The 24,753-nt window shown below is 39.4% G+C and overlaps 1 protein-coding gene across 4 annotated transcripts in view; it reads right to left on the bottom strand.

Annotated features, from left to right (window-relative positions):
- Window positions 1-1,015: 1,015 nt before the first annotated feature.
- The window catches only part of RASSF8 (Ras association domain family member 8), a 122,687-nt gene continuing 98,949 nt past the window's right edge, over window positions 1,016-24,753 (bottom strand). For all 4 annotated transcript variants that reach the window (XM_073317764.2, XM_073317789.2, XM_073317780.2 and 1 more), the window contains 3 exons: window positions 11,181-12,067; window positions 7,417-7,561; window positions 1,016-5,968 (listed from right to left, as the gene is read on the bottom strand). In XM_073317764.2, the coding sequence (XP_073173865.1) occupies window positions 5,847-5,968; window positions 7,417-7,561; window positions 11,181-12,067 (1,154 nt within the window). In that variant the 3' untranslated portion in view covers window positions 1,016-5,846. The remainder of the gene's footprint in view (window positions 5,969-7,416; window positions 7,562-11,180; window positions 12,068-24,753) is intronic.

Here is a 24,753-nt window from a genome sequence, read left to right on the forward strand (position 1 = left end):
GTCCAGCTCTGAAGGCAGCACCTGACCAGCAGCAGCACAGAAGTAAGGGCGGCATTACCATACCATACTTCTGCATTGCTGCCTTCAGAGCTGGGCAGCCAGAGTGGCAGCTGCTGACTGAGGGCCCAGCTCTGCAGGCAGCAGCGCAGAAGTAAGGGTGTCAATACCATACCAGGCCATCCTTACTTCTGTGCTGCTGCTAGCAGCAGCTCTGCCTTCAGAGCTGGGCTCCCGGCCAGCAGCCACCGCTCTCCAGCTGTCCAGCTCTGAAGGCAGCGCTGCTGCCAACACAGAAGTAAGGATAGCACTTCCACAACCGTCCCTACAATAACCTTGCAACCCTCCACAACTCGTTTGGGTCAGGACCCCTACAATTACAATACCATGAAATTTAATATTTAAATAGCTGAAATCATGAAATTTACAATTTTTACAATCCTGTGACCGTGAAATTGACCAAAATGGGCCGTGAATTTAGTAGGCCCCTAACAATAATGGTATCAGTGTGGAAAACCTGATGGCAAAACACGGGAAAGCCACCTGGTTTAATTGTAGTGACTCCTAGCTGCCCTGTAGGCTTAAATTTGAATGCATCACCAGCTTTCTACAATCTCCACCCTCCTGTTACAGGTCTAGTCTACCCGCTTGGAGTTCTGATAGGCATACACCCTCTGGTACAAGCCTCCTCACTGTACTCAGACCAGTGGTCCGCTCCTTTTCTCTCTCCCCCCTTGGGGTAAATTCCCTCTTTAGGCGAATAAATAGAGAGCCCAGATGCTCAGCTTATGTCCAACACAACTTCAGTTATGTTGACATAGTTAATGAATTTAGAATAAACATTTCTGAAAGCCTTTTAGATATATGTGCGGTATGCTATCCTGTCTTCCTTTCATACCAGATATTCTTCAATGCACAAAAACTGTGACAACTGCAGTGTGTTAGTGTGATATGTACAATGCATGCCAACAAACCACGGATTGTAGAGACCCAATGATTCAGGGAAGATTTATTGTACTGGAGAATATCCAATATTTTTCTTCATAGCACTGAATAACAATTCATGAAAATAATCAGAAAATATAAGCTTTTTAAATGACAGTCAAAAGAGAAACTAATATAATTACATATAATACAGATTTCCATCTTGCAGTTAAAGCAAAGCAGTACTAAAAATGGTCATTTTTGTCTTCACAGTTAATGAGCATTGCCTCTCCTGTTTAAAGCTTCAGCAACTCAAATCTCTTAATCACTGTGTGATTATGTTCAGACCGAAGCTGCATCTGGGTTGTAAACATATTCTTCAAATCTTCCTCCTCTGTATTCTATAGAGTGGGCACACTTAAATTCATTCTATTTGTGGGAATAATAAAGGTTTCAGAGATACCAACTATACATAAAATGAGGAATCATCACTAGAACTGTTATCTCTCGAACCAGAATGAACTTTTTAAGGCTATAATTCAGCAAAGCGTGTGTGTGCTTAAGCATGTGCTTAAGTCGCATTGATTTCAATGAATTTTGAATCATGCCCTTTATGACTGTCAGTTTAATGACTAGCCCTAATCAGCATCTGCTTCAGCAATGTGCTGAACAGGGATGGATTTAAGCATATGCTTAAGTGCATTACTAAACTGGGCTTAAGTGCATGTACTGTGTGTGTTTACATAAATAGTACACACATGCACACACAGTTATTGCCATTAGCTTTCTTGTGTTTGAACATTCTATACACAAGGGCAGCACCTGCACTTATTTTGGTTTCTACAAACATAACGAAGCGCCTGAAGAGAGCTATTGCAGCTTTCAATCAGGCACTGTATTGGCACTGAAAGCTTTATTTTGAAAACGATAAGCAGCAATACTGAATAAATAGATAGAATGATTGTTTTGTCATCTCCATACAGCTGATGGCCTTCATCCAAAACATTAAAATACTGTAGCAAATAAAACAAACATGCATGTTTCAACGTTCCAAAAAAAAAAAAAGAGGCATAATATAAAAGTAACACTTTGACACTTATTTTAATACCGTACAGGCCGTTAAAGATTATTTTCTGGAAAAAAATGAATAAAGTTTTGCTATTTACATAGATAATTAAGGCCCAATTCATTCTAAGTAACGCACACTGGGAAACTGTATACTTCAGTTCACTAAAAATCACAGGATCAATTTTTTCCCCACACATATAATCCCAATTCACCATAATGCAATACATAGTGTGCTTTTTTTTTTTTTAAAAGGCAGTTAGCCCCAATTAGAGGTTTTCCTTTCTCTAAAAGGTCTTCTCTTAATCACAAAGAAAAGTAATATTTGCAGATTCTGTAAGCTAGGGTAGTGATGGAATGTTCGCTTTCAAGTTTCAGAAGATGGGTATCATTTTAAAAAATGCTTGAGTGACATATGAGCCATTATGATCTTTCAATGAGATTTACTTTTTTTTGAAAATTGTATCCTAAATCTTACTCTATTTTTCCATTTATCTCCCTTCCTACACTTGTGAGTGACAACGTGAGGGATTCACACAGTTAATTTCCATTAGCAATAATAGGAGTCTTTCATATAAATGTTCTGTGCACTTTGAGGAAAACAGATAGTTGCATATTGAACTAGTTAATGAAAACAAACATCTATATTTATTACGCTGGCCAGGATAGAATCTGGCACCTGTTAAAGTACATGCTGTTTTTGTTCTACTCATGCCCCTTAGACCAGGTTTGAAAACGCTTTTGAAAATGGAAGCATGATAAAAAAAATCTACATTTCAAAAGGGTCACATGTTGATATGGAGTGAAACTCTTAATTCTTTATGATGCTGTGATTGAATCGAATAATATAATAACACACAACTCTAGGGCATGCCATTTTTTTAGTTAATCTACAGACACGGCACAAACATAGGACCGTGTAAAGTTCAACACGTCAAGAAGATGGAAAATAAAGGGATTTTCTCAAATTTTTAAAAACATTTCAGTGAATGTACTGTTTTACTAACAGCAGCTCTGGAGCACCAACTGTTCTGTTTACCCTCCTGGTGAACAGAAGCAGTGAAAGCTCCTCAGGTGCCCTGATGATATTCTCCAGCTTTAACCTGGGGAGGGCAGAAGATGGAATGCTAGTCTCCAAACCCACTTACTGCTTGACCTCTCTGCCAAACAGCAGTCACCACCCAACTATGCTAAATTTAAACCAGTAAATTAAGGGGAAAGGCTCCAAATTTTATTACTGGAAAAATATCTTGAGCCATTCAAAACCCTGAGTTTTCTCACCCACCCACTTAAAGCACAATAAGACACACCATTCTTATGATCTTAGCACTCATGGAAATCAATGGGAGCTGGCTCAGACCCTTACTGCATAACAGGATAAGTACATTTATCTGCTTTAACAATCCTCTATATCAGTATGCAGAAAAGATTTGATCAAACTTTTCTTTGTGATTAAGTGACATAGGTTCTTTGCTATGCAACGCAATTTGGGCCCGATACTGCAAAGTGCCGACTGCCTGAACTCCAGTCGACTTCAAAGGGAGTTGAGGATACTAAGTATCCTACCAGATTGGGCCATTTGTTTGGCAAAACTGGACCTGGAAAGTAAGGCATATATGCCCCTTGGACACAGTATAATCTCCAAATTATTTGTGTTTTATATTAACAAATACATTTTTATATAAGAAAAAGTTATGAGCACAAACATACATGAGCACAGAATCATCAATAACTGATATGAAAAACTGAGCGTGGCAAAGATTTTTTTAGGCCAGAGCAGCACATTTACCAGTTTGTTCACAAGTAAAGAGACATGGATGCTGACTATTTTTGAACTGAGTGTTCTTCACAGCCTCATTTGAAGTTGCTGTTAGTCTAAATACAGCAGCATTTTTAGTATTTCTGATGCTATTAATAAAAGAGAAATGCAAAAAATTCCATTTAATGGTGATTCCTTCATCTCATGCTGTATCCTTCAAACTTTGATTTACCATTTTGATGTGGAAATTCCTGGTCTTTTTTTAAATAGGAAAATTAATTTAGTATTTATCTGGGCACAAGTAAATCCAAGCAGGAGCATGTATATTTTAAAAATAAAAAGATTTCTAAAGTATTATTCTTTAATTATTAAAGCTTGGGTTTTTACTCACCAGGTATGAAATCCTGATCCTACTAAAGTCAAAAGAAGTTCTGCCATTGACTTCAATGGAATCAGGATTCTCCCTCTAGATTTTGATTTCTGGGGACCCGAAGGGCTAAATTCTGCTCTGGATGCACAGGCATGGCTCCCACTGAAGTCAAAGGGATCTGCAGGCATGCAATGGCAATATCTGGTGCTGTTATAATGGGCAGTCCAAATGCAATACATAAGGCCCAGAGTCTGTAATCCGATCCATGCAGGTGGACCCCTCAGGTCGGCAAGAAGGAGTTCCACTGATGCCCATGGTGTTCTGCACAGACTCAGGACTGTGTCCACTGCATTGATCCGAGTGCAGGACCAGGGCCTAGCATCATAACCGCACTTTATTTGGAAGTGTTTACTTTTACATTCTGCTGGGGAGCCACTTTATCTAAACCTTGTTTTATTTTTGGTTGTATTAGGTGACCTCAAAATATTGTAAAAATAAATGGAAGTCTACAAGTGAATCTGTGAAAGTCTATCTTCTACCTCTCTCTTGTAAAATACATGCTCTATAAAACCCTGAACAGAAATAATCTTGCATATCTAAAGAAAAACATGTTCCATAAAATTTTGGGGAGCAGGAATGAAATCCTGGCCCCAATGACGTCAATGGGAATTTTGCTATTGATTTCAATGGGACCAGGATATCACCCCAGCTCTTTTAAATATCATTTTGCTAAATGGTGTGTGTGGATTTTTTTTTTTTTTTTAAAAGAACAGCAACATTTACAGGAAAATAAGAACACTGTCATTGCTGGTGAAAAAAAAGTCAAAAAGCCACACACTGAGAAGCCTCACACCCCCTTTTAGTAAGACATATGATGAAGACCCCTTATATTGTTTCTCAAAAGGCATACACAGTGTAGCACAATATCTCAAATATACATTCTATAGAATAAAATACTGTCTAACTAGTGCATCCTCAATCATATGCTGGAAATATCCTTACCAAGCCAGCTTTAAATTCCATAATATCTTTTAATGATTCATTCAAGGCAGAATCAATAGGAAGCTAATCCCACAAACTCACCCTTCAAGCCTAAGAAGGTAGCAATGAATGTGATGATGCATCATAATCCACAACGAAACAAAATCAGTGGTTCGAGACTATTTTAAAGATACAGCACCCCCACAACACTCCTGTGTTTGTGAACTGTTAATGTGATGAAACACTGGACATTTATACACACAAAAAAGTCATCTGGTCAGACTGAGAAATACGATATTATATAATTAGTCACAAGTTTAAAATAATAAAATAAACACCGTAAAGGTCAACATTCACACCACCATGGATTGCATGGAATAAATTAAACCTTAAACCAGTTGCAAACAGGTTCCTTCACTCTGCTCAGTCAGTGTTTTATTTATGCCTATACATCGAGTAATACTTTTCTAAATGCTTCTGAAGTAGCAATAATACAAATGAAGGCTTTTGCATCAATAGTTATTGGACAGTAACTTCAACATTGCCAGCTGGGTAGCTACACAGTTCCTTTGTTCTTTTGCATCAGTGCAGGGGGTATGGCTCCACGTGGTGTGTAGAATGAAGAAACGCAACATGTGGTGGCTTAAAGAGGAAAAGCTTCTTTCATTCATCGTTGGTAGAATCAGAAAGGAAGGAACTTCTACTGTCCATGGTACCTTCATAGGTCCTCTCCAGAAGAGGTATATATTGTTATACATAAATGCCCTCAGGGTTAAAACCAGACGACAGTGGATTCTGTAGAATTCGAAGATTACTGGGGAGCTGCCTTGATGAACCTGGGCGTTTCAGGGACCCAGACTGAAATGTTGTCTCTACACAAAAAAGATGATAATTAGTCTGATTTCCTTAATAATTACTAAATATTATTCGTAACATTTAGAGAACACGCTTATTCCCTGGTGTACCAGTGTACTTGGGTGCAGCACAACCATAGCCATTTACATAGAATACATTTACAGCCACGCCATCAGGGGGCTCGTTCACCTGCACAGCTATCAGTGTGATATATGCCATCATGTGCCAGCAATGCCCCTCTGCCATGTACATTGGACAAACCAGACAGTCTCTACGTAAAAGAATAAATGGACACAAATCAGACGTCAAGAATTATAACATTCAAAATCCAGTCGGAGAACACTTCAATCTCTCTGGTCACTCAATTACAGACCTAAAAGTGGCAATTCAACAAAAAAACTTCAAAAACAGATTAATTTGCAGACTGGACACCATTAAATTAGGCTTGAATAAGGACTGGGAGTGGATGTGTCATTACACAAAGTAAAACTATTTCCCCATGTTTATCCCCCCACCGCCACTGTTCCTCAGACGTTCTTGTCAACTGCTGGAAATGGCCCACCTTGATTATCACTACAAAAGGTTTTCCCCCTGCCCCCTCCTCTCCTGCTGGTAATAGCTCACCTTAAGTGATCACTCTCGTTACAGTGTGTATGGTAACACCCATTGTTTCATGTTCTCTGTGTATATAAAATCTCCCCACTGTATTTTCTACTGCATGCATCCAATGAAGTGAGCTGTAGCTCACGAAAGCTGGTGCTCAAATAAACTGGTTAGTCTCTAAGGTGCCACAAGTACTCCTTTTCTTTTTGCGGATACAGACTAACACGGCTGCTACTCTGAAACCTTACATAGAATAGATACACAGGTGACTGTAGAACGGTTGACATTTAGACACACAACTGCCACTCATTTTAATGTGAGTTGTTTGTTAGTTGGCTTTGAAAATATACCCCCCCCGCACACACACCCCCAGACAGTGCACACATACAGTAGGATGCATGTAGATATGCACCCAAACTACCAACTCCCCGCCCTCCTAAAAGAAACACCATGGCATCATTAGCAGAAGGGCTCTACATGAGGGTTGACAATAAAGGCCTTGGAAAAAGGAGTGTTTGCAGAAGATTTTTGAAAAGTAGAAGGTTTGGGCTGAGATGAAGGTCCAGGGAGGACTTGCAGGGCTGTCACAGCAGAAGCTCAGTTACCTGCTAGGTACAACAGTGGTTGCATCACTGGCACAACCATAAGTTGCATGAGCATATTTCAGAGGGCGGTGTGTGTGTGTGTGTGAGATTTTTTTAATGTATGAAAGGAGAACCTGCATAGCATACTCTTGCTACTTAGTTATCATTATCTGCTAGTCCCTCAATATAAAAAGAGTTCATTTGATGTTTAGTGTATTAGTGTTAAAGGAAGAGAGAAGAGTATTTTTTTTTCCCTTACAAAACTTTCAATTTTGTACCTCTTTCGAGCTGTGTGAGAGAAGCCTCCACTTCAACAGGGTCTGCTGGAAGCACTGTGACCTTTGTTCCTGTTTGCTGGATAAATTGTTGGAGATTTACTTGTCTTAGCTCCTTTGTTAGCTGCTCCAGTTCTTGTTCTCTGTCCTAAACAGAAAGGGGGAAAATAAGTCTGTTTAGAGGTGGGTAAGTCTGGAACAGCCGTTCAAAATTCTATCCATCCATTTGTCTCTGGGGCAAGTAATTTTTTTTCTTTGATGGGTAAATAGAAAGTTACTAGTTTTTTAGATATTGTTTTTTTGAAAGATGGTTTGCTGCATAACTTATAAAAGTAAAATGATACTGAGTCATGTGCACTTATCTACTTGTTAGCAGTTATCAGATACTTGCTTCCTTGTCCTCTCTCAGACACTACTCAAGTCACCTGAACAGAAACGTAGCACAATAGCAGCAAGAGGCCCTGATAATCCATATCCTGAATGCTACAGATGCTAACCTTTTGTTTAAGGCACTGGCCAGAACCCTGAAAGTCTGGCTCCAATTTGTGGTTCTGCCACAGATTTCTTGTATAATTTGGGCAAGTCACTTAATACCTCCGTGCCTGAGTTTCCCATCCGTAAAATGGCGAGGATACTTCCTTTCTCTGTACCCTTTGTCTTGCATATTTCAACTGTAAGCATTTCTGGGCAAGGACTGCTTCTTGCTATGGGTGTGTACAGTGTCTAGCAAGTACATTTCAGAGATTGCTCTGGTTTTAAGAAAATAAGTCCTCAGATTTTTGCCAAAATTCTTCAGAATCTATTTTGTCTCAGCTTGCATTAATATCTTACATTCTGAAAACATGCACTCAAGTGTCAGGAAATTCCAAAAATGGATATTCCCCCCTCAATGTTAACTCTGTATTTGTTTACTCTATCCTATAAAATACACAAAAACAGTAATGCACTGAGGCATTCATTGAACAAAAGGAAGAGGATCAGAAGACATTAAAAACATGCAAGTGGCAATACCAACAGTGTGAATAACCTCAGCCTTTGGAATTTCCTGACTTCTGAGTGTTGGAGGGTAAAATTTTCAAAAGTATCTAAGTCCCATCGAATTAAGCTCCTAAATCACTTAAGAGCTTTTGAAATTTGTCCCTTGAGGTCTCACACCTAATGTTGCATCAATGCTCTTTTTTTTGCATTTTAAATCTCCTTTTCTAAAAATGCCAATGGCAAGGAAAGAAAGGAAAATTGCGAAATCACAGCACATGCTTGACTGAAGGTCCTTAAAAAGGTCCTTAAAAATACAGAAGGAGAAGAGTGATTAGGAAATTCTCACATGCATACATGAAAATGCTGACTTTACATGTTCATACCCTTAGAACTACTGAACCAATTTTCTTCCCTTCCTTATTATTCAGCAAAGACCATAAAAAACAAGCCACATTTAAAATTTCTAATTTCAAATCAGTTAGTTATGTGAGCACTAACACTTCAATCTGAGATTATAGAGAAACATATAATATCCTCTTCTCCCTTGCATAACTCAAACACAGCTGAACTGATTTTGCTCAAACTTTCTGGAAAAAAAAATCTTTAGTTTGAGAACAAGCGCTGAAAATTTAGCTTAATAGGAATTTGCTTGCGACAGCCAGAGCACGTGAGAATGGGAGTCTGAACTGAGTGTGCCTCAGTGGATGTTATCAGCATTGTTATTTAACTAAAATAAATAAATGAAAAGGGGGTTCTCCGGGTATCACAGTAACTAAAAGGATAATTTGTAATGTCACTAGAGGCTGGGGATGGGTGGCTAAACATATATGCTTAGAGTTTTCATGTGTTTTTTTCAGATGCCCATATTAACCATATTTTTATTTAGTAAAAACAGCTTAAATTGATACGGTACTGGAACCTGTGATTCTAAGGATCCCCAAGTCCTTTACATAGTGACAGCAGAATCACTTCACACTACTCAGCTACCGTGGAATGCAGCAGCAGTTTAGTACAGGATATTAAAATAAATAACAGTGCTATAACCAACTGAAACTGAGTGCCTTAATTCTAGGGTGCCTGGGATATTAGACATACCAGGAATAGGGAAATTTGCTTCCCAGTGTCATTGTATCCCCCCTTGCCACTATTTGCTACAAACTGGATTTCCATTTATATTCATTATTTCATGCTCTACTTAGGTCCAAGTGACACTATTAACTTTTGCAGGAAATAAAAAACAGTGACTTAATTCTCCAGTGACATGGGCTCTATAATTGCTTGAGGTAGACAGAAAACAGAATCTTGAACTCAAACAAGTCAGGTAGGAAAAAGGAAGAGCTAGTCTCCAAACAATTGTTTTATAACCTGTTACTTTAACACACCCATTCTGATACTACTTTTGGATCTGTATCTTTTTTCTAAATACTATGCTCATGGAAGATTCTGGAGAGCAGCACTAGACAGACAGAAGTTCAGCCTCAAAAAGGCAAAGGACAGACAGGTAGTGCAAGCTTCAACCTTCATTATCCCAATGTAACTCAAAATGCTGACTTTTAAAAAGGGCCTATTCCTAGTGTAAGAGGAGGGTCCAGGCCTCTGCCAATACAGCCAAATCAGAATACCAAATATGGTGGTAAAAGTGGCTATGCTGGATGTGGACATTCATCCACTAGGAACTCAGACCACTCCGTGATTTCACACAGGTCACTGAACAGCCAAAAGATGGTAATGACTTTGGGTCACTACCAATTATGGTTGCCAAATTTCTAATTGCACAAAACCGAACGCTCTTGCCCCACCTCTTGCCCCCATCTCTTCTGTGGCCCCGCCCAGGCCCTGCCCTTTCTCCAAGGCTAGGGGTGTGGGCTCTGGGGTGGGGCTAGGGATGAGGGGTTTGGGTTCCAGGAGGAGGCTCTGGGCTGGAGCTGAGGGGTTCTTGGGAGTGTGGGGGGGGCTCTTGGCTGAGGTAGGGAGTTGAAGTGTGGGAGGAGGTACAGGCTCTGGGGAGGGGCAGGGGGTACAGGAGGGGGCTCAGGGCTGGGGCACAGGTTCTGGGTGGCTGCTATCTCAGGCAACTCCCAGGAAGCTGCTGGCAGGTCCCTTGGCTCCTAGGCAGATGGCTCTGGGTGCTGCCTCTGCCCGCAGGCGCCACCCCCGTAGCTCCCATTGGCCACGGTTCCCGGCCAATGGGAGCTGCGGAGCCAGCGCTCAGGGCAGGGGCAGCGTGTGGAGCCCCCCTGGCAGCGCCTCTGCCTAGGGGCTGCAGGGACATGTCGCCACTTCTGGAGAGCCGCATGAAGCTAGGTAGGGAGCCTGCCAGCCCTGTGCCAATCAGACTTTTAATGTCCCGACCGGTCAGCACTACTGACCGGAGCAGACAGGGTCCCTTTTCGACCGGGTGTTCTGGTTGAAAATTGGACACCTGGCAACCCTACTGCCTGCCACTGAACCTGCAACTAGAGGTGAAATGTTCTGTGTTGCATTCAGCACTAATTCCTCAAGTAATTGAGTCCCTCTGAATATTTAAAGAGCAAGCACACAAAAATCTTTATCTAACCTGAGGGACTAAGGGGCAGGGGAATGAGACAATCACTTATGTCATGGGATTAGGACTGGCTGGTCCAAAAATTGCAAATTCTGAAAATTTCTGATGGAGAAAAGACAGACAAATTTTTCACAAACATCATCATGGAAGATTTCCCCCGTTTTTCTAACCAGCTCTGTCAGATCTTTGACTAATTAAAACTTAAACCTGCTATCTTTCCCCAGGCAGAAAAAAATGTTCTTACCTGTAATCTTTTGGTGGCTTGGCCCAATGACCTTTCTACAGCTTTAATGCCATTTTCTAGCCTCAGACTCTGTTGGCCCTGAATATCAATTTCACTTTTCATCTTCTCAATCTTCTCTTTGACTTCTTCTTCATTCACCTGTGACTCCTGAACTTCCCGGTGCAACTTCTCTGCTTCAAGGCCACTCTCCATTCTGTGGATTTGAGCCATATAGTCTTTTAACTTGCTCTCACACTCCAGGATTCTTTGCCTGATCTCCAGGAGTTGTTCCTTCAACTGCTTCTCATTCTCTTGCTCAATCTGCAGTTCATTTTCCCAGAACTCTTCCTCTTCAATCTCTACTTCATTTCTTTTGATTTTCTGTTCGAGTTTGATAATTTCCTCTTCCAGGCTGGAATTATACTTCTGTTCCCAGTACCTGATTTCAGCCTCGTTTGAGTCCAGCTGCTTCTCAATGGACTGAAGCTTCTCAGTCTGGAGGTGGATCAGTTTTTTCAACTCTTCAGCTGTTGTTTTATAGTTGAGCACCTTTTGCTTGAACTCAGATTCTTTACCTTTCCCAAAAATGTCCATTAACCCTTTTGCACCCCCAGTGAAGGTCAAAGATTTCCTTTTTGGCTCTCTCCTTTTTATTAATTTGTCATTCTGAGGCCTTAGCTTGGCTAATGGAGGTAAGCTTTGTCGGTACAAAGTTCTTTCAGGTATTCGAGCAACACTGTCTGAAGTCGGCCTCTCGCTGAGAGATGGCCCTGTGCGGCGTAATATTAACTGCACATCACTTGCATACTGTCCCCATTTGTTCAATGAAATTATAGGATTTTCATGAGGTGCCAAATGCCTCTCTGTATCTCTCCATTTTTCTATCAATGTGTATCTTCCAGTACGACCTAGGGGAGAAAGAATAATGAGAAAGGTGAAAATTGCATGTGTAATACCTAAAACAGTCCAACAGAGGGAACTATTGGCTAAGGATATATACTGACAAGTTATAAGAGTGCTGCATAGTCTAAATAATCCAATCATACATTTTAAGGCTAGGAGGAACCATTACGATAATCTAGTCTGATTTCCTGAACAACACACACGATAGAATCTCATCCAGTAGTTCCTGGATCAAACTCAATATCCCAAGTTCAGTGTCAGAGCATTAGTCTCCCACTGATTTTAGAGAGTACGTTTAAGAAGTGGTATATGGGAGGTAGATGTACAACTCTAAATTACAACAGGATTAGCATAGATCTTTTTTTGTATGTACCTCCAATACAATGCTTTAAAAATTATTCGTCTACACAGCATTAATCTATTATTTAGATTGCAATTGCACCCATAACGAGCAAAGTGCTTTCCAACACAGAAGAAAACAGTAATCTACTATACTAGAACAGGTTTTAAGTGAAGGCAATAACATCTATTTTGAAAAATTTTGCGCAAAGTAATACAGTGGGTACCCCGACTCTTTTTAGTCATGAATTGTGCTAAGACAAGTTCTGTTAGCATACAAGAGTAAATGAACAAATTAGTACTGGATTTCCTTTGAATATGTGATTTGAAACATAATACCTCATGGAAGCTGTAGGACAAGAAATCATATTTTCACTTTGCATTTCAATATAGCAAGCCACTTAGTCTACATTATAACAGTGACCCAATTAACTCTGAATTCTAGCAATGGGAAAAGATGAGAGTTTATTATTAGAAAATGACAAATCAGAGACTAGAAAAGTTTCTAAGGATATTTTCTCTCTCCACCTACATAATTTGCAAAATTAAATTCTGTGTTTTCACCTGGACAAAAAGTCATCAGATAGGAGCCACTGTTATAAAGACCATAACCCACAATTAAATCCTTAGTTAACCAAGACGATGCTGACACAGCATTATTCTAGTCTAAGCCATGATCAGTATTGTGTTAATTAATGTGATTGCTGACAACCATGTCCAGACTTCAATACAGTAGATGAGGCTAAAGAGACACCACTAGAGGATGCCAAACTTGGTGATTGCGGATACCTGGCTCAGAAAATTTACATAGCAGCGACCAATCAGATCTTTTTTTGGGCTTCAGAGGATTCAGAAAAATGCTCCGATATGTTGAATCCTTTTACGATTGCTGTGACGATCTCTGACCTCTATCCAAGCAGCTGGCTTTACAATGTAATGTGGTTATATTTTCAATAGAGAAAATAAATTATGTTTTTGCTGTCACCAAATTATCCCTTACATATTTATTCATGACCCAGGGTCATCTCCTCCTTGCATTCCTCTATAATTAGATTCAACAGAATTAGATTTTTATTTTTTATAAATTCAATGGATATTCATATTTATTTGTAATCATTTCCCCATTTTTATTGATTAAAATGTTCACAGTTGCATGAAATTATGGAAGGGGCTAGAAAATAGGTAGGAGATCAACCAATTATTTAGATATTGAGATTCAAAAAGTTAAAGCTTTATAATCAAACACAAACTGTCAACATCACATGTCAAAACATATAAAGTAAATATCCTTAAATCAGACTCAAATATTTTCTCAGGCAAAGTAGGAAAAATACTGCTTATCCTTAAATTTCAATTAGCTCTACAGAAATTTCCCCCCCCCCCCCCATCAGTTGGTGTGCGTGTGTGGTGAAACTGATATTCACCGACATTTACCAATACAAATTTAATCCTTCCAAGCCGATCTATAATACTGCATATGAAGCCAACATGTTAGTCTTCTTCTCCCCACTCCCGCGCCGCATTATTTTTTAAACACTATTGTTATTTTAAAATAAATCAGTCTTCACAGGTAGGGAAAAATAAAACTGAACTCCCCCTACCTTGTGAAGACTGATTTATTGAAAAGTAAAGGAGTACTATGGAAAGGGATCTTGGGGTCAGAGTGGATCACAAGCTAAATTTGAGTGAACAGTGTAACATGGCTACAAAATATTATATTAAAAAAGTAGCATTATATTTAAAAAAAAGAACTGGGAGAGAGTCTAACTGCTTTCCAAGCATGCTGTGCAATAGTTTGTGACAAGCTCCATAACTATTAGTTATCAGAAAAATGTAATCACATGCTCTCTTAATACAACCTCTCAAACACATTCTTAAAGGGAAATCAGAATGAGCTAGGCAGTGCTGGAGTTCATCACTTAATAAGTGCCTGAAATGCAAGTCTTTTTAAAATTTCTCCTTTTTCGAAGCAATTGTAATAGTTCCTTATCCCAGGTAAATGTGAACAATGGATATCTATGGGATAGAATTTCTTCCCTTTTTCAGCTTTGTACACACTAAGGGTATGTCTACACAGCCTGTGGGGGTAAGCCTCCCAGCCCAGGAGGCTTCAGAACCTGAGTTCCAACCCAAGCTACAACTTCAAAGCACTGTCTACACAGATTTTTTGGAGAGCTAGTCTGAGCCCGTCTACCTTGATTCAGAGGCTCGTTGCCATGGGGCTGTATAGACATACCCTTATTTAAGAGACAGATGGGGAGTTAAGGTTATATCAGAAGAAGTCCATGAGAGAGCCATTTGGGGAGATCCAAAGCAAAGATAACCATCCCCCAAACCACTACTACTTTCCAAACATCAAAAGGTATTTTAATCTTGTGTAGATTTGCCTCTGGCTTGCAATTACATTTTCTCAAGACAGCACCCTCAGATAGAATTTTTAGGATGCACACACACAGAGTGCTGTTGTAGGTCAACTAGTTGATATCATCAGATCATCCTTGGAAATCATGCTTTACAGCATATAGATAAAGCGTCTGAAATTATTACTTCTGTATCACTTTGGGAGCTCCCACTTCACTATGCCCAGGAACTAAACATTAGCTTGAGAGGGATTGACTAGAAGAGAGAAAACTAGAGCTGACTAGTCATATTAACAAGACAAGGTGGATGTAAGATCAGTTATTGGATCACCATCTGTTGGTGAGAGAGACAAGCTTTTGATCCTACACAGAGCTCTTCTTAAGGTAGCCCACACCAAAGAAGAGCTCTGTGTAACCTCAGAAGCTGGTCTCTCTCACCAACAGAAGTTGGTCCAATAAAAGATATTCCCTCATTCAATTTGTCTCCTTAATACCCTGGGTCTGACATGGCTACAACAACATTGCATATAGTCATATTAATAATATTTAGCCAGTTAGCAAGAGGGAAGGGAAGAATAGGTCTCAATACATTTCCTCAGAGAGGAGAGAGTATGTAAGTAAAGACTACCCACTGTTCCCACCCCCATGAAAGAGATGGACAAAATGAGGCAAGTAAAAATGGAAACCGCAGGTCAAATTCAAAACTAAAAACCTCTTTATAGTGACTCAAGATAAGCACTGGAAGAAATTCTATCAGTGTACCAATCTATTTGGCTGAAATTCTTGGAATCAGTTTTAATGTTTATAGGAATAAAGTAGCTGAAAAAGAGCCAATGTGCCAAGAGACACAGTTGTAGATTTGCCAACCCAAAATATTCTACATTTAACATGCAGTATCTTAAGAGTTTGTACTAAGCATCCATGTCACTATTGGTAAATCAAGCCTAATGCAGTTCACCACGGCAAATTAAACACTACAAATCCAGGAGAGGAAAAACATGTTCCAGGATCTCAGAGCAAAGGTTGTAGCTTTGCACTCTATGTTGTTAATCCTAAACGCTCATAGCTCTTTTATCTTACAGTCACAGTAATGCTACGAATGTTATTTTGTGTCAAAGAGCCAGGTTCAAATAAACCTTGTAAATCTAAACAGCAGCCCACTGGGTGAGTGCTTAGCATGCAGTTTCCATTCAGTTTGCTACTAAATGCACTACAGTAAAGCAACATGAGAACAAGATAAAATAAGGGGATAAACATGGCACTCTCAAAAGAAAATGCAAGAAGGATATTTACTGAGGTGCTGGACAAAAACATAGCTGTTCGTATCTTGGGTTATGGTTCAAGGTCAACATACAATCTTAAAAACAACAAACTTAATGGTCCCAACTCAACACAAAAAACTGTGGCCCAGATTGCAGAGTTAGTGATTTTATATAGTGCAACAACCATGCTTTGAATCCAGTGCCGCTCTAAAACAAAATAACCTTTTATCCCAGGTAAATATTTTTTGGTTTGTTCTCCAGGCCACTTATGGTATAGATTAATCCTCTTTGCTGTAAACAAACCTCTAACTCTAGTTATGAGAATGCTAATTCACAAGTAAAAATGCAACCAAAGTTCATTTAAAACAAACCTCAGAACGTTTCAGAATCAGAAACCTTTAAAGCTAAATTGTTGTTTGTAATCTGCCAGCATTAGCAAAGAAAGACAAGCTGCTTTCATTCCTAATAAAGACCAGCGGTTCTCAGGTTAAAGAAAAATTCACTGTGTTCTGTTTCTTGCAGCATATGTTCCATGCCAGCAACTCGTGACTCAGTAAGACATAGTGTTTCTTTCTGAATTGTGCAGTTTAGATATCTAATCACACAAATCCGTACAAAAAATGATGTTGAGAGAACATTAAAGTTGTACAGTTAAGCATCAAAAGGCATAAAATGTCAAAAGCTAAGGTTGCATGCACTATTTTAACACTGACCCCTTGTGCATATCTATCATGATACAATCTTTATTTACAATTCCTGCTTACTACATCCCAAACAATACAATTACACATTTTTCTCTACTCACTGAGGTACATGTGTAGCATCTTAGAATAGTCTTATTTTTGTACATGTCTGCTGGGTCAATGTGCCAATGAAAATGATTTGTCCATCGAGGAACAAATGATATAGTAAGTTCATTATTGATAGAAAAGGAGTCAGAAGTCCTGTACTACACAATTTCCCTTCAGACAAGCAGCAATTCAGGAGAAGCTAGTGATAAATGCAGGTCCCCTACATAAGCCAACAATTTTTCCACTAGTAGCCTAATATTGTTACACTTCCATCAGAAGTACACAGTGTAATAAGGACTGTACTTTGCAGTTTTAATATAAAATTACTTCCATTGACTGAAAGTATGAGCTTGTATTTTTTTTTAAAAAAAATTGGCAAGATCATGTATAGAGGTTTGGCCCAAGCTCCTTCTATAGCTCATAGACATCCCTTTTTCAGACAGCCAGAGTTAGCTTTAACAAGTGAGCTGTGCCAGCCACTGCTACACTGGAGGGTCAGGACCTAAACACCAGCACCTTGCATGGCAGGCCACTCTACTGCTGGTCTGGCATTGACCTAAGTTTTAGGGTATAAGAGAGAGACAGTTACATGGAACTATGATTAAACTAATGAAATACAGTTACTGTGGAATTAAGGTCTTTTTTAAACTAACCTGAAAAATGTGGATTTGTAGATTATACTTCATGACTATAGTTTATAATTAAAAATGAGCAGGCTTCTGGTCCTATTTAACAGTGATCATTTTAAACCCTCTGTTTAAGTTTAGCACTTCGGTTACAATCATCCCACACAGGATTATTTCTGTTAGTTAAAAACCAGTGGAAGTTCAAAGTAAAAGTGGTACCATTTCCACTCCCATGAAATACCTTTGCTGGGTCTGTAATACAACTGACCACCAATACTGCATTTAAAATCAAACAACACATTTTCACAATTGCACTGCCCAACAATGTGTGATACACACACCCTGAGCTCTTTTGGGCAGAGACCATCTGCATTTGTTATATGTCTGCTCAGTGCAATTGGGCTAGGGCCTCTAGTTATTACCACAATACAAATAATAAACAGTATCAGTAGCAATGATAATGAAAGCACAGAATATGATTTCAATGGGATGGTCCAAATTTGAACTAAATACAAGGACATTTAGTCACCTGTGCTCCTGCCTTCTTCGTAAGCCCTCAGAAATCATCTTTTTGCTCTGTTTATACACAGCGGGGTCCTGCTCCATAACTAGAGCTCCAAGACACTATAGTAATACAAATAATAATGTCCCTTTAATAGCCTTGCTGTGCTTGTGTACCAGATCAAGCCAGGCTTCTCTCCCTCCCACTGCACCTCCCATTGCAGAAGCAACATCTACTCTTGTACTATGAGATGTGAGGTGTGAAAAAGAGCACTGTGCTTGTGCCTCAGTCTGGATTCCTAACATGCCAAGATATTGGCTCTTCTCTTGACCCTGACACAAGTTTTCATTGGTAGATCTTGGGATTAGTAGGGGGCCCTTACTGCAGCGGAGGACAAAAAGACAGAAAGGTAAGTGAAGGAATCGAGAGAAAGAATGTGAGACTTTCGGAAAAGAAAATCAGTGACTTCACCATCCCCAGTCTTCATAAGCCAACCAGCACAAGACAAGAAGGATCAAGAAGAGATGGTAATATGAACAAGGAATGAGAGAAGGGAAAGAAGGAGAAAAAACCCTGAGAAGCAGGACAAATTATATAGAAAGAGGGAGAGGTGCAATCAATAAGGTGGGTTTTTGGTGGTAGGGTAAAGCAAGGAGACAAACAAACAAACAAACAAGACCTAAAGATCCAGGGTAAGAATGACACGCTAATGGGTTGGGCAAAGAGAGACAGTGACATGGGGCAGAAGAACAAATAAAAATCCCAGAGCGTCCCAGTTAGAAATGAAGAGATTCATTCTGTGAGGCCCAAACCATGAATAGTATAGAGAAGGTAGAGCAGGTTCTTCTGTTCACCTTCTCTCATCATACAAAAGGACAAGGGGACATTCCCTAGAATAAAAAACAGCAAATTTTCAACTCACAAAAGTAGTACTTCTCCCTTGCAATATACACTCAGCTTTTGGAACTCACTGGCATAATATAACACTTATTAGGATTCAAAAAGGGATAACAACAATATCCAGAGTTACAACAGTCAGGATTAATAGCCTCCAAGAGTTTGGAAGGAATATAAACTCTCATTCTTCAGGACTTAAACCAAATTCTAACTGCTGGGGATTAGAGGAAGTTTTCCTGGTTGTCAGGTTATTCCATAGGTGTAAGGTGTCTACCATCCCGGTTCTTCCACTTCATTCTGACACGTGGCACTGGCCATAGTCAAAGACAAAAACAGTGGACTCGATGGACCTTGGCTCTGGTCCAATCTGGCAATTGCTAGTCAAGATGTGACCGCTATAAAAACAGCTAGAAAAGAGAGCCATTACATATCTAATGTAAGACACAAATAGGACTAATCTGGTCCCTTTACTATCTATTTGGATCTCTCACATGTGACATTCTAACCCCAAGAAAGAGATAGAAGAGAGAAATTTAACTCTGTCTTATATATCATGACAATTTAAAAGGCTGTTTTCTAACATGGCTGTTTTTAGAGAGATTACACTGGCTGAACTGTACTTTTAATCAACTTTTTTTTTTAAAAGGTGTGAAACATTTTAGGTTAGATTTTGTTTGATTTAGCAAAAGTAGCAACGCTAAAGCTCTAATGGCATTGATGGAAAAATAATTGCGAGTAATTTTAATAAAAATTTAAGGTTTGAACTCAATACCTTTGTACTATGAAGCTGACATTTGATCCACTAAGCGACAGAGGCTTAAGCAATTTAAAGGCATGATTCTGGTTACCTGAGAACTCGTTTTCCATTAAATGCCAAGAATGATTAAAAGAATCAAAAAAAGTAAAAGTAAAGACTAGAGAGTTTAAATTACTATGTGCTCCCATGATCTCAGAAAGTAATGGAAATCAGATTTAGATCCTAGTCTTATAAAAACCAAACACAGACTCTCAACTATACTGATGTAAACAGTCCTATTAAATTCAATGGGTAAAAGTGAGTAAAGTTATTCACAGGGCAAAAGTATTTACGTGACTAGGGCTTATCTATATGACAAGTTACAGTGCGGCAAGCCAAGGTGCGAATGTACAGTGCACCACTTTGCTGCACAGTAATGTCCCATGTGGACACTGCTACAGCACAGCAGAAGTCCTAGAATGCTACTGTACACCAAGATGCACTCTGGGACTTTCAGTGGACTGTAGCAGTGTCCATACAGGATAATCCTGTACAGCAAGCTGATGTGCTGTAGATTCACACCCCACCTTGCTACATGGTAACTTGCCATATAGACAAGCCCTGAACTTATGATGACCTCCTTCAATAGGAAAGTGTGAGCACAAGGTAATACCCCTATATTCAGGCAAGCTATTATTTTACTATAAAATACTTTGCACTCCTCTATTACCTTCCATCTGAGCATCTCAAAATGCCACACAAACATTAAGCCTTACACATGATATAACAATTTTACAGATGGGTAAAGCCAGACAGAAGATGTTTGAATAAGCAGCTTGCCCAAGATCAGAGAGCAAGTCATGGCAGATTCGATGATAAAACAAGTTTGGCTCACAGTTGCATTCTCTACTACTAGACAAGACACTCCACCTTATTAAGAGGAGCAGCAAAAAACAATTTATTTTATATGATGACAGTGTTATTAGGTCTGTGGAAAAAAGAGTCAGAAAACTTATTTGAGCAAGTCAATATCCCAGATTCTAAAACACAAAGTTGTGGGGTCATCCCATCTCACTGCTATCTTATACGTCTATTCTATTATTAACTCTGTCTTTAGAAACTGCAAAGAATGTCAAAAGTTACATATTTAATTTGCAGTGTTTTTGTAGCCGTGTTGGTCCCAGGGTATTACTGACACAAGGTGGGTGAGGTGATATCTTTTATTGGACCAACTTCTGTTAGTGCAGGACACAAGCTTTTGAGCTATAAAAGACCTGAAGAGCTCTATGTAACTTGAAAGTTTGTCTTCCACCAACAGAAGTTACTCCAATAAAAAGATATCACTTCACCCACCTGTTCTCTCTAGAAGTAACATATGCAAGTTTTAAGCTGTACTACTTTATACTACATGATTACTTCAGTGTTTCTGTAATAACAAACCTGAGTTTGCACTTTGATTTTTTTTAAACCCAAACTCAAGCAATAATGTGCTCCTTTTTTCTAATCCACTGTCGATTTGGTGCAACTCAGTTTCATCTTGGAGCTTTTACAACAGGTGTGTTCCACAGCCAACTCTGGTGTTTTCTTCAATGGAAATTATTTGCCAAAAAGGTAGCATTTATGTGATTTCCCAGATCTAATCCTAGCTAAGCCATAAAATGCTGTAATGCAGGTTTGGAACAACTTTAACAAATCTTCGCTCTTTCTTCATGAGTCCATCTCTCTTTCACAAAGAAACAAATACACTCCAGGAAGCCAATAAAATATTGCTTTGATGGACTGCATTTTTTTTTTTTTTGAAGAGACAGCTGTGTTTCTTGTTCAATGGGCCCATGTTTAGCTGTAGCAGAATATCAGCAAAAAACATCCCTATTTAAAGCAATTCTGTCATTTTAATTATTTTCCACAGGAAACTGTGGCTAGGATAGAAGAAAAAACATAAAAGGGCTTTGGTTAGAAATTCAAACTTAACCTTCTGGAGACTGAAATATTCTGTTTCCATGAAACAAACATACATTATTGTTTTGACTATTAAGGACCCATTTACTCCCTGGAGGGGATGGAAATCATAGCTAATGCAATGGGTGGTTATAGGGGGTAGGAGTCAGAGGAAATCACTACTGAAAAACAGGACAAGTGCACTGATGACAGTAATATTCATTGTTCTTCCTCTGGAGGATAGGTCATATTTTAGCAGGGTAGGGAGAGGAGTTCTGAATGGAAAAACACTAAAGAAAGATTACTAGTATCCACCTAAGGCTTCCCATTCTAATCAGCTAGGAAGGTCACACTACGTTCTTTCAGATAGGGATCATTTTTATTCTACAGCCCCAAACTTGCAATGCGATCTGGACAGGTGGACAACTGTGCTCACTTGTACCACAATGAAGGACTGGGGCCTGTGACTGGATAGTACTTAGTACAGTGGGGTCCTGATCTGTCTGGGGATTCGAAACACTGCTGTAATACAAATATTACAGACATGTTTTCACCTCTAAGTTCCTTTTTAAAAAACTTAGCTTGTACTTTTCAACATTAAAAAAAGGGGAATTAAAAGAAGATTCTCTTTATCAGAAGCTGCACTGGTGAAATGTTCATAAGACCCTTCGCAGAACAACATTGGAAGTACTAGTCCTGGTAAGAAGCAGAAAACTAGCAGGACATTTTTTATTAATTATTATTATTAATAATAAAACTAGACAATGATGAGTACAATGGAAAAAGCAGCTCACATCTCCTGGCAAAAAGTTCCATTTCATAGTGAGACTTCCTACTTTTCCATTTAAACTGTAAGCTGCTTGTTTTTAATTTTACCTTTTGGAGAAAAAAAACCCCAACCTCTCTCTCTTTATGGAAATTGTGTTTCTCTGACTCATCCAGCATGGTTAAGTTTTCCTCACCTTGTAACAATCATATAGTACTAGATGAAACCTGTACAGTGTAACATAATTGTTCCTCAATATTCCAGTGGGAAGTTTTTTTTTCAGTAGAGGCACACACACAACTTGGTAGTTCTACTTCTTTACTGAAGAGTGTAGATCATCTCCTCCAGCTAAATCATTTCCAGCTCCTTTCAAGACACAGCTATAGGAAAACGTATTATCTGAAAAAGTGGTATTCCTTCAGCCATAATGATCTCCCTGATGGTTTTTTTTTAAATCAGCGTTGCTATTTAGTTCAAAATTTGTGCACTTTTCATGTTTCTTTAAAGGCCAAGGAGAACTCCAGATGTAAAAAAACCAAAAAAACCTGACTTCCACGTGAGATGGAAACTGAAATCTAATTTGAGTAAAAACTTTGAGCAGTATCGTATTCTATTTACACCTACATACAGACGGGGAACAAATGGGATTCTACATGAAAAGTCTGCTGTTTTCCACAACATATCTGAGCAGTTACATCCATCAGAAATGCAATCTCGATGGACACAAGATAGAAATGCGCTTTCCATGGAAGGGCCAACAGAAAGGGCCACAAACTTGTAAGGCGCAGGTTAAAAGACTTATCCTACATCAAAGTATGTTAGTGGCAGAACTCTTACTAATTGCCACAGGATCAGGCCCCAAGTAGCCAGGGAGCAGGTCCTCACCTGATATAAACTATCATCGGTCAATTGTTTTGAATGGTGTCCACCTCAGTCTCTATCTGGCACTTTCCCATCCAAAACCTTTACTGAGGGGTAAGCAACTTCTGGTGATTTTTCCATTCCTTCCTGAGATGAGGAGGTTTTCACCAGTCTTTACTGGTCGAGTGAAGTGACGCCTAACACTCAGATTGATGGCATTTCTTTGCCTGTAATGTGATAACTTTTAAAGACCTACAGCACCAACTGGCCACTGTCAAGGGAAGAGGTTATGAAGGCAAGCATCAAGGTTAGGGTTTAAGATTAGGGTCCCTAGAGTGAGTGATGACTGCCTGAGTTAGTTCTGGTGTCAAAATATTACTGCTCAGGCTTCTCTGTCTGCAGCAACAAATGAGCACCATCACGGGGAAGATGTTGATATGAAACTGATTAAAACAATGAAGAGAAGCAGTTTAGACACCAGTGAAATTTAGGTAAAATAAAGAATCTTGTAAAACTTCTATGGGTTCAGGGAGAGATGGTGTTTCTGCCTGTCATTGTTGGTTGTTTGGCCAATAAGAGATTGGTAGAAGTCCACTCAGCACAGCAAGAAATGGAGAAATCAACAAATGGTGTTTAACACACAATAAGAGTTTGGGACAGAAAGTCAGTCCAGGAATCAGAGAACCACTTATTCAGTGAGCCAAAACAGCAGGAGTCATTCGTGTACAAAGGAAGTGCAGCCATTCGACTGGAGCGGAAAGAGATACATGTGGAAAAGTGCCAGACAGAGACTGAGCTGGAGGGATGCTGCTTGTGTGAGAAGAAGAAAGCATGTCAGATCCTGCTACACAGAGGTGAGACTGGCAGTTCCAGAGCAAGAGACAAAGAGGGGAAAAAGTTGAGTAAGTAAGTACAAAAGCACAAGCCAAGAAAAAGGAGGGAGGAGAAAGGGAAGAATGAGTGATGTAGCGAAGAACAGAAACAAAGTGCAGAATCAAAAGCAGAGTGGCCCCTTTGTAACCTCCCCAAGTGCCCTTTTAAAAACCTGTTGTAAAATTATTTCTTCAGTACTGTGAGGAAAAAGAGGCAGCTGTATTGTATTTGAGACCATTCGTGAGCTATGAATGACTTTAAGGGGGTAATGGCAGTTACCACTGGCCAGTGCTTTCATCAGACGATCCTACTGAAAATCAGTCTGATGGTTGCAAGGGCTCCTGGTGTTGTTTTGGCATGAATGATGTACCTGCTACATTCCAGGTTGGTCAATAAACAGGTTAATGGGTCTGTGCAGCTTTGGAACGGTTTTTAATTTAAGACAATCACATACTCATGTACAATTAGAAATGGAAAAACAAAGAGTATCTGCAAAGCTTTGGAAACATGCCAATAGCAGCCCCTGAGACAGATGGTTATTAGCTTGGCATGGCCAGTGTGACTTACATAGGACACAGACTCTGCACCATTAAAAATTTAAGATCAGAACCAGCCAAGGTGGAGGCCAATAGCGACTGGCTCATATCTACCGCAAAATGCCAGATGAGGGCTTTCCTAAGGCACTGATGGCTTATAAGTGGCTATAATTTTTTTAAGCCCCTCTGACAGATGCTACTGAT

This window comes from Lepidochelys kempii, chromosome 1, assembly GCF_965140285.1.
Source record: "Lepidochelys kempii isolate rLepKem1 chromosome 1, rLepKem1.hap1, whole genome shotgun sequence".
Classification (NCBI taxonomy): domain Eukaryota; kingdom Metazoa; phylum Chordata; order Testudines; family Cheloniidae; genus Lepidochelys; species Lepidochelys kempii.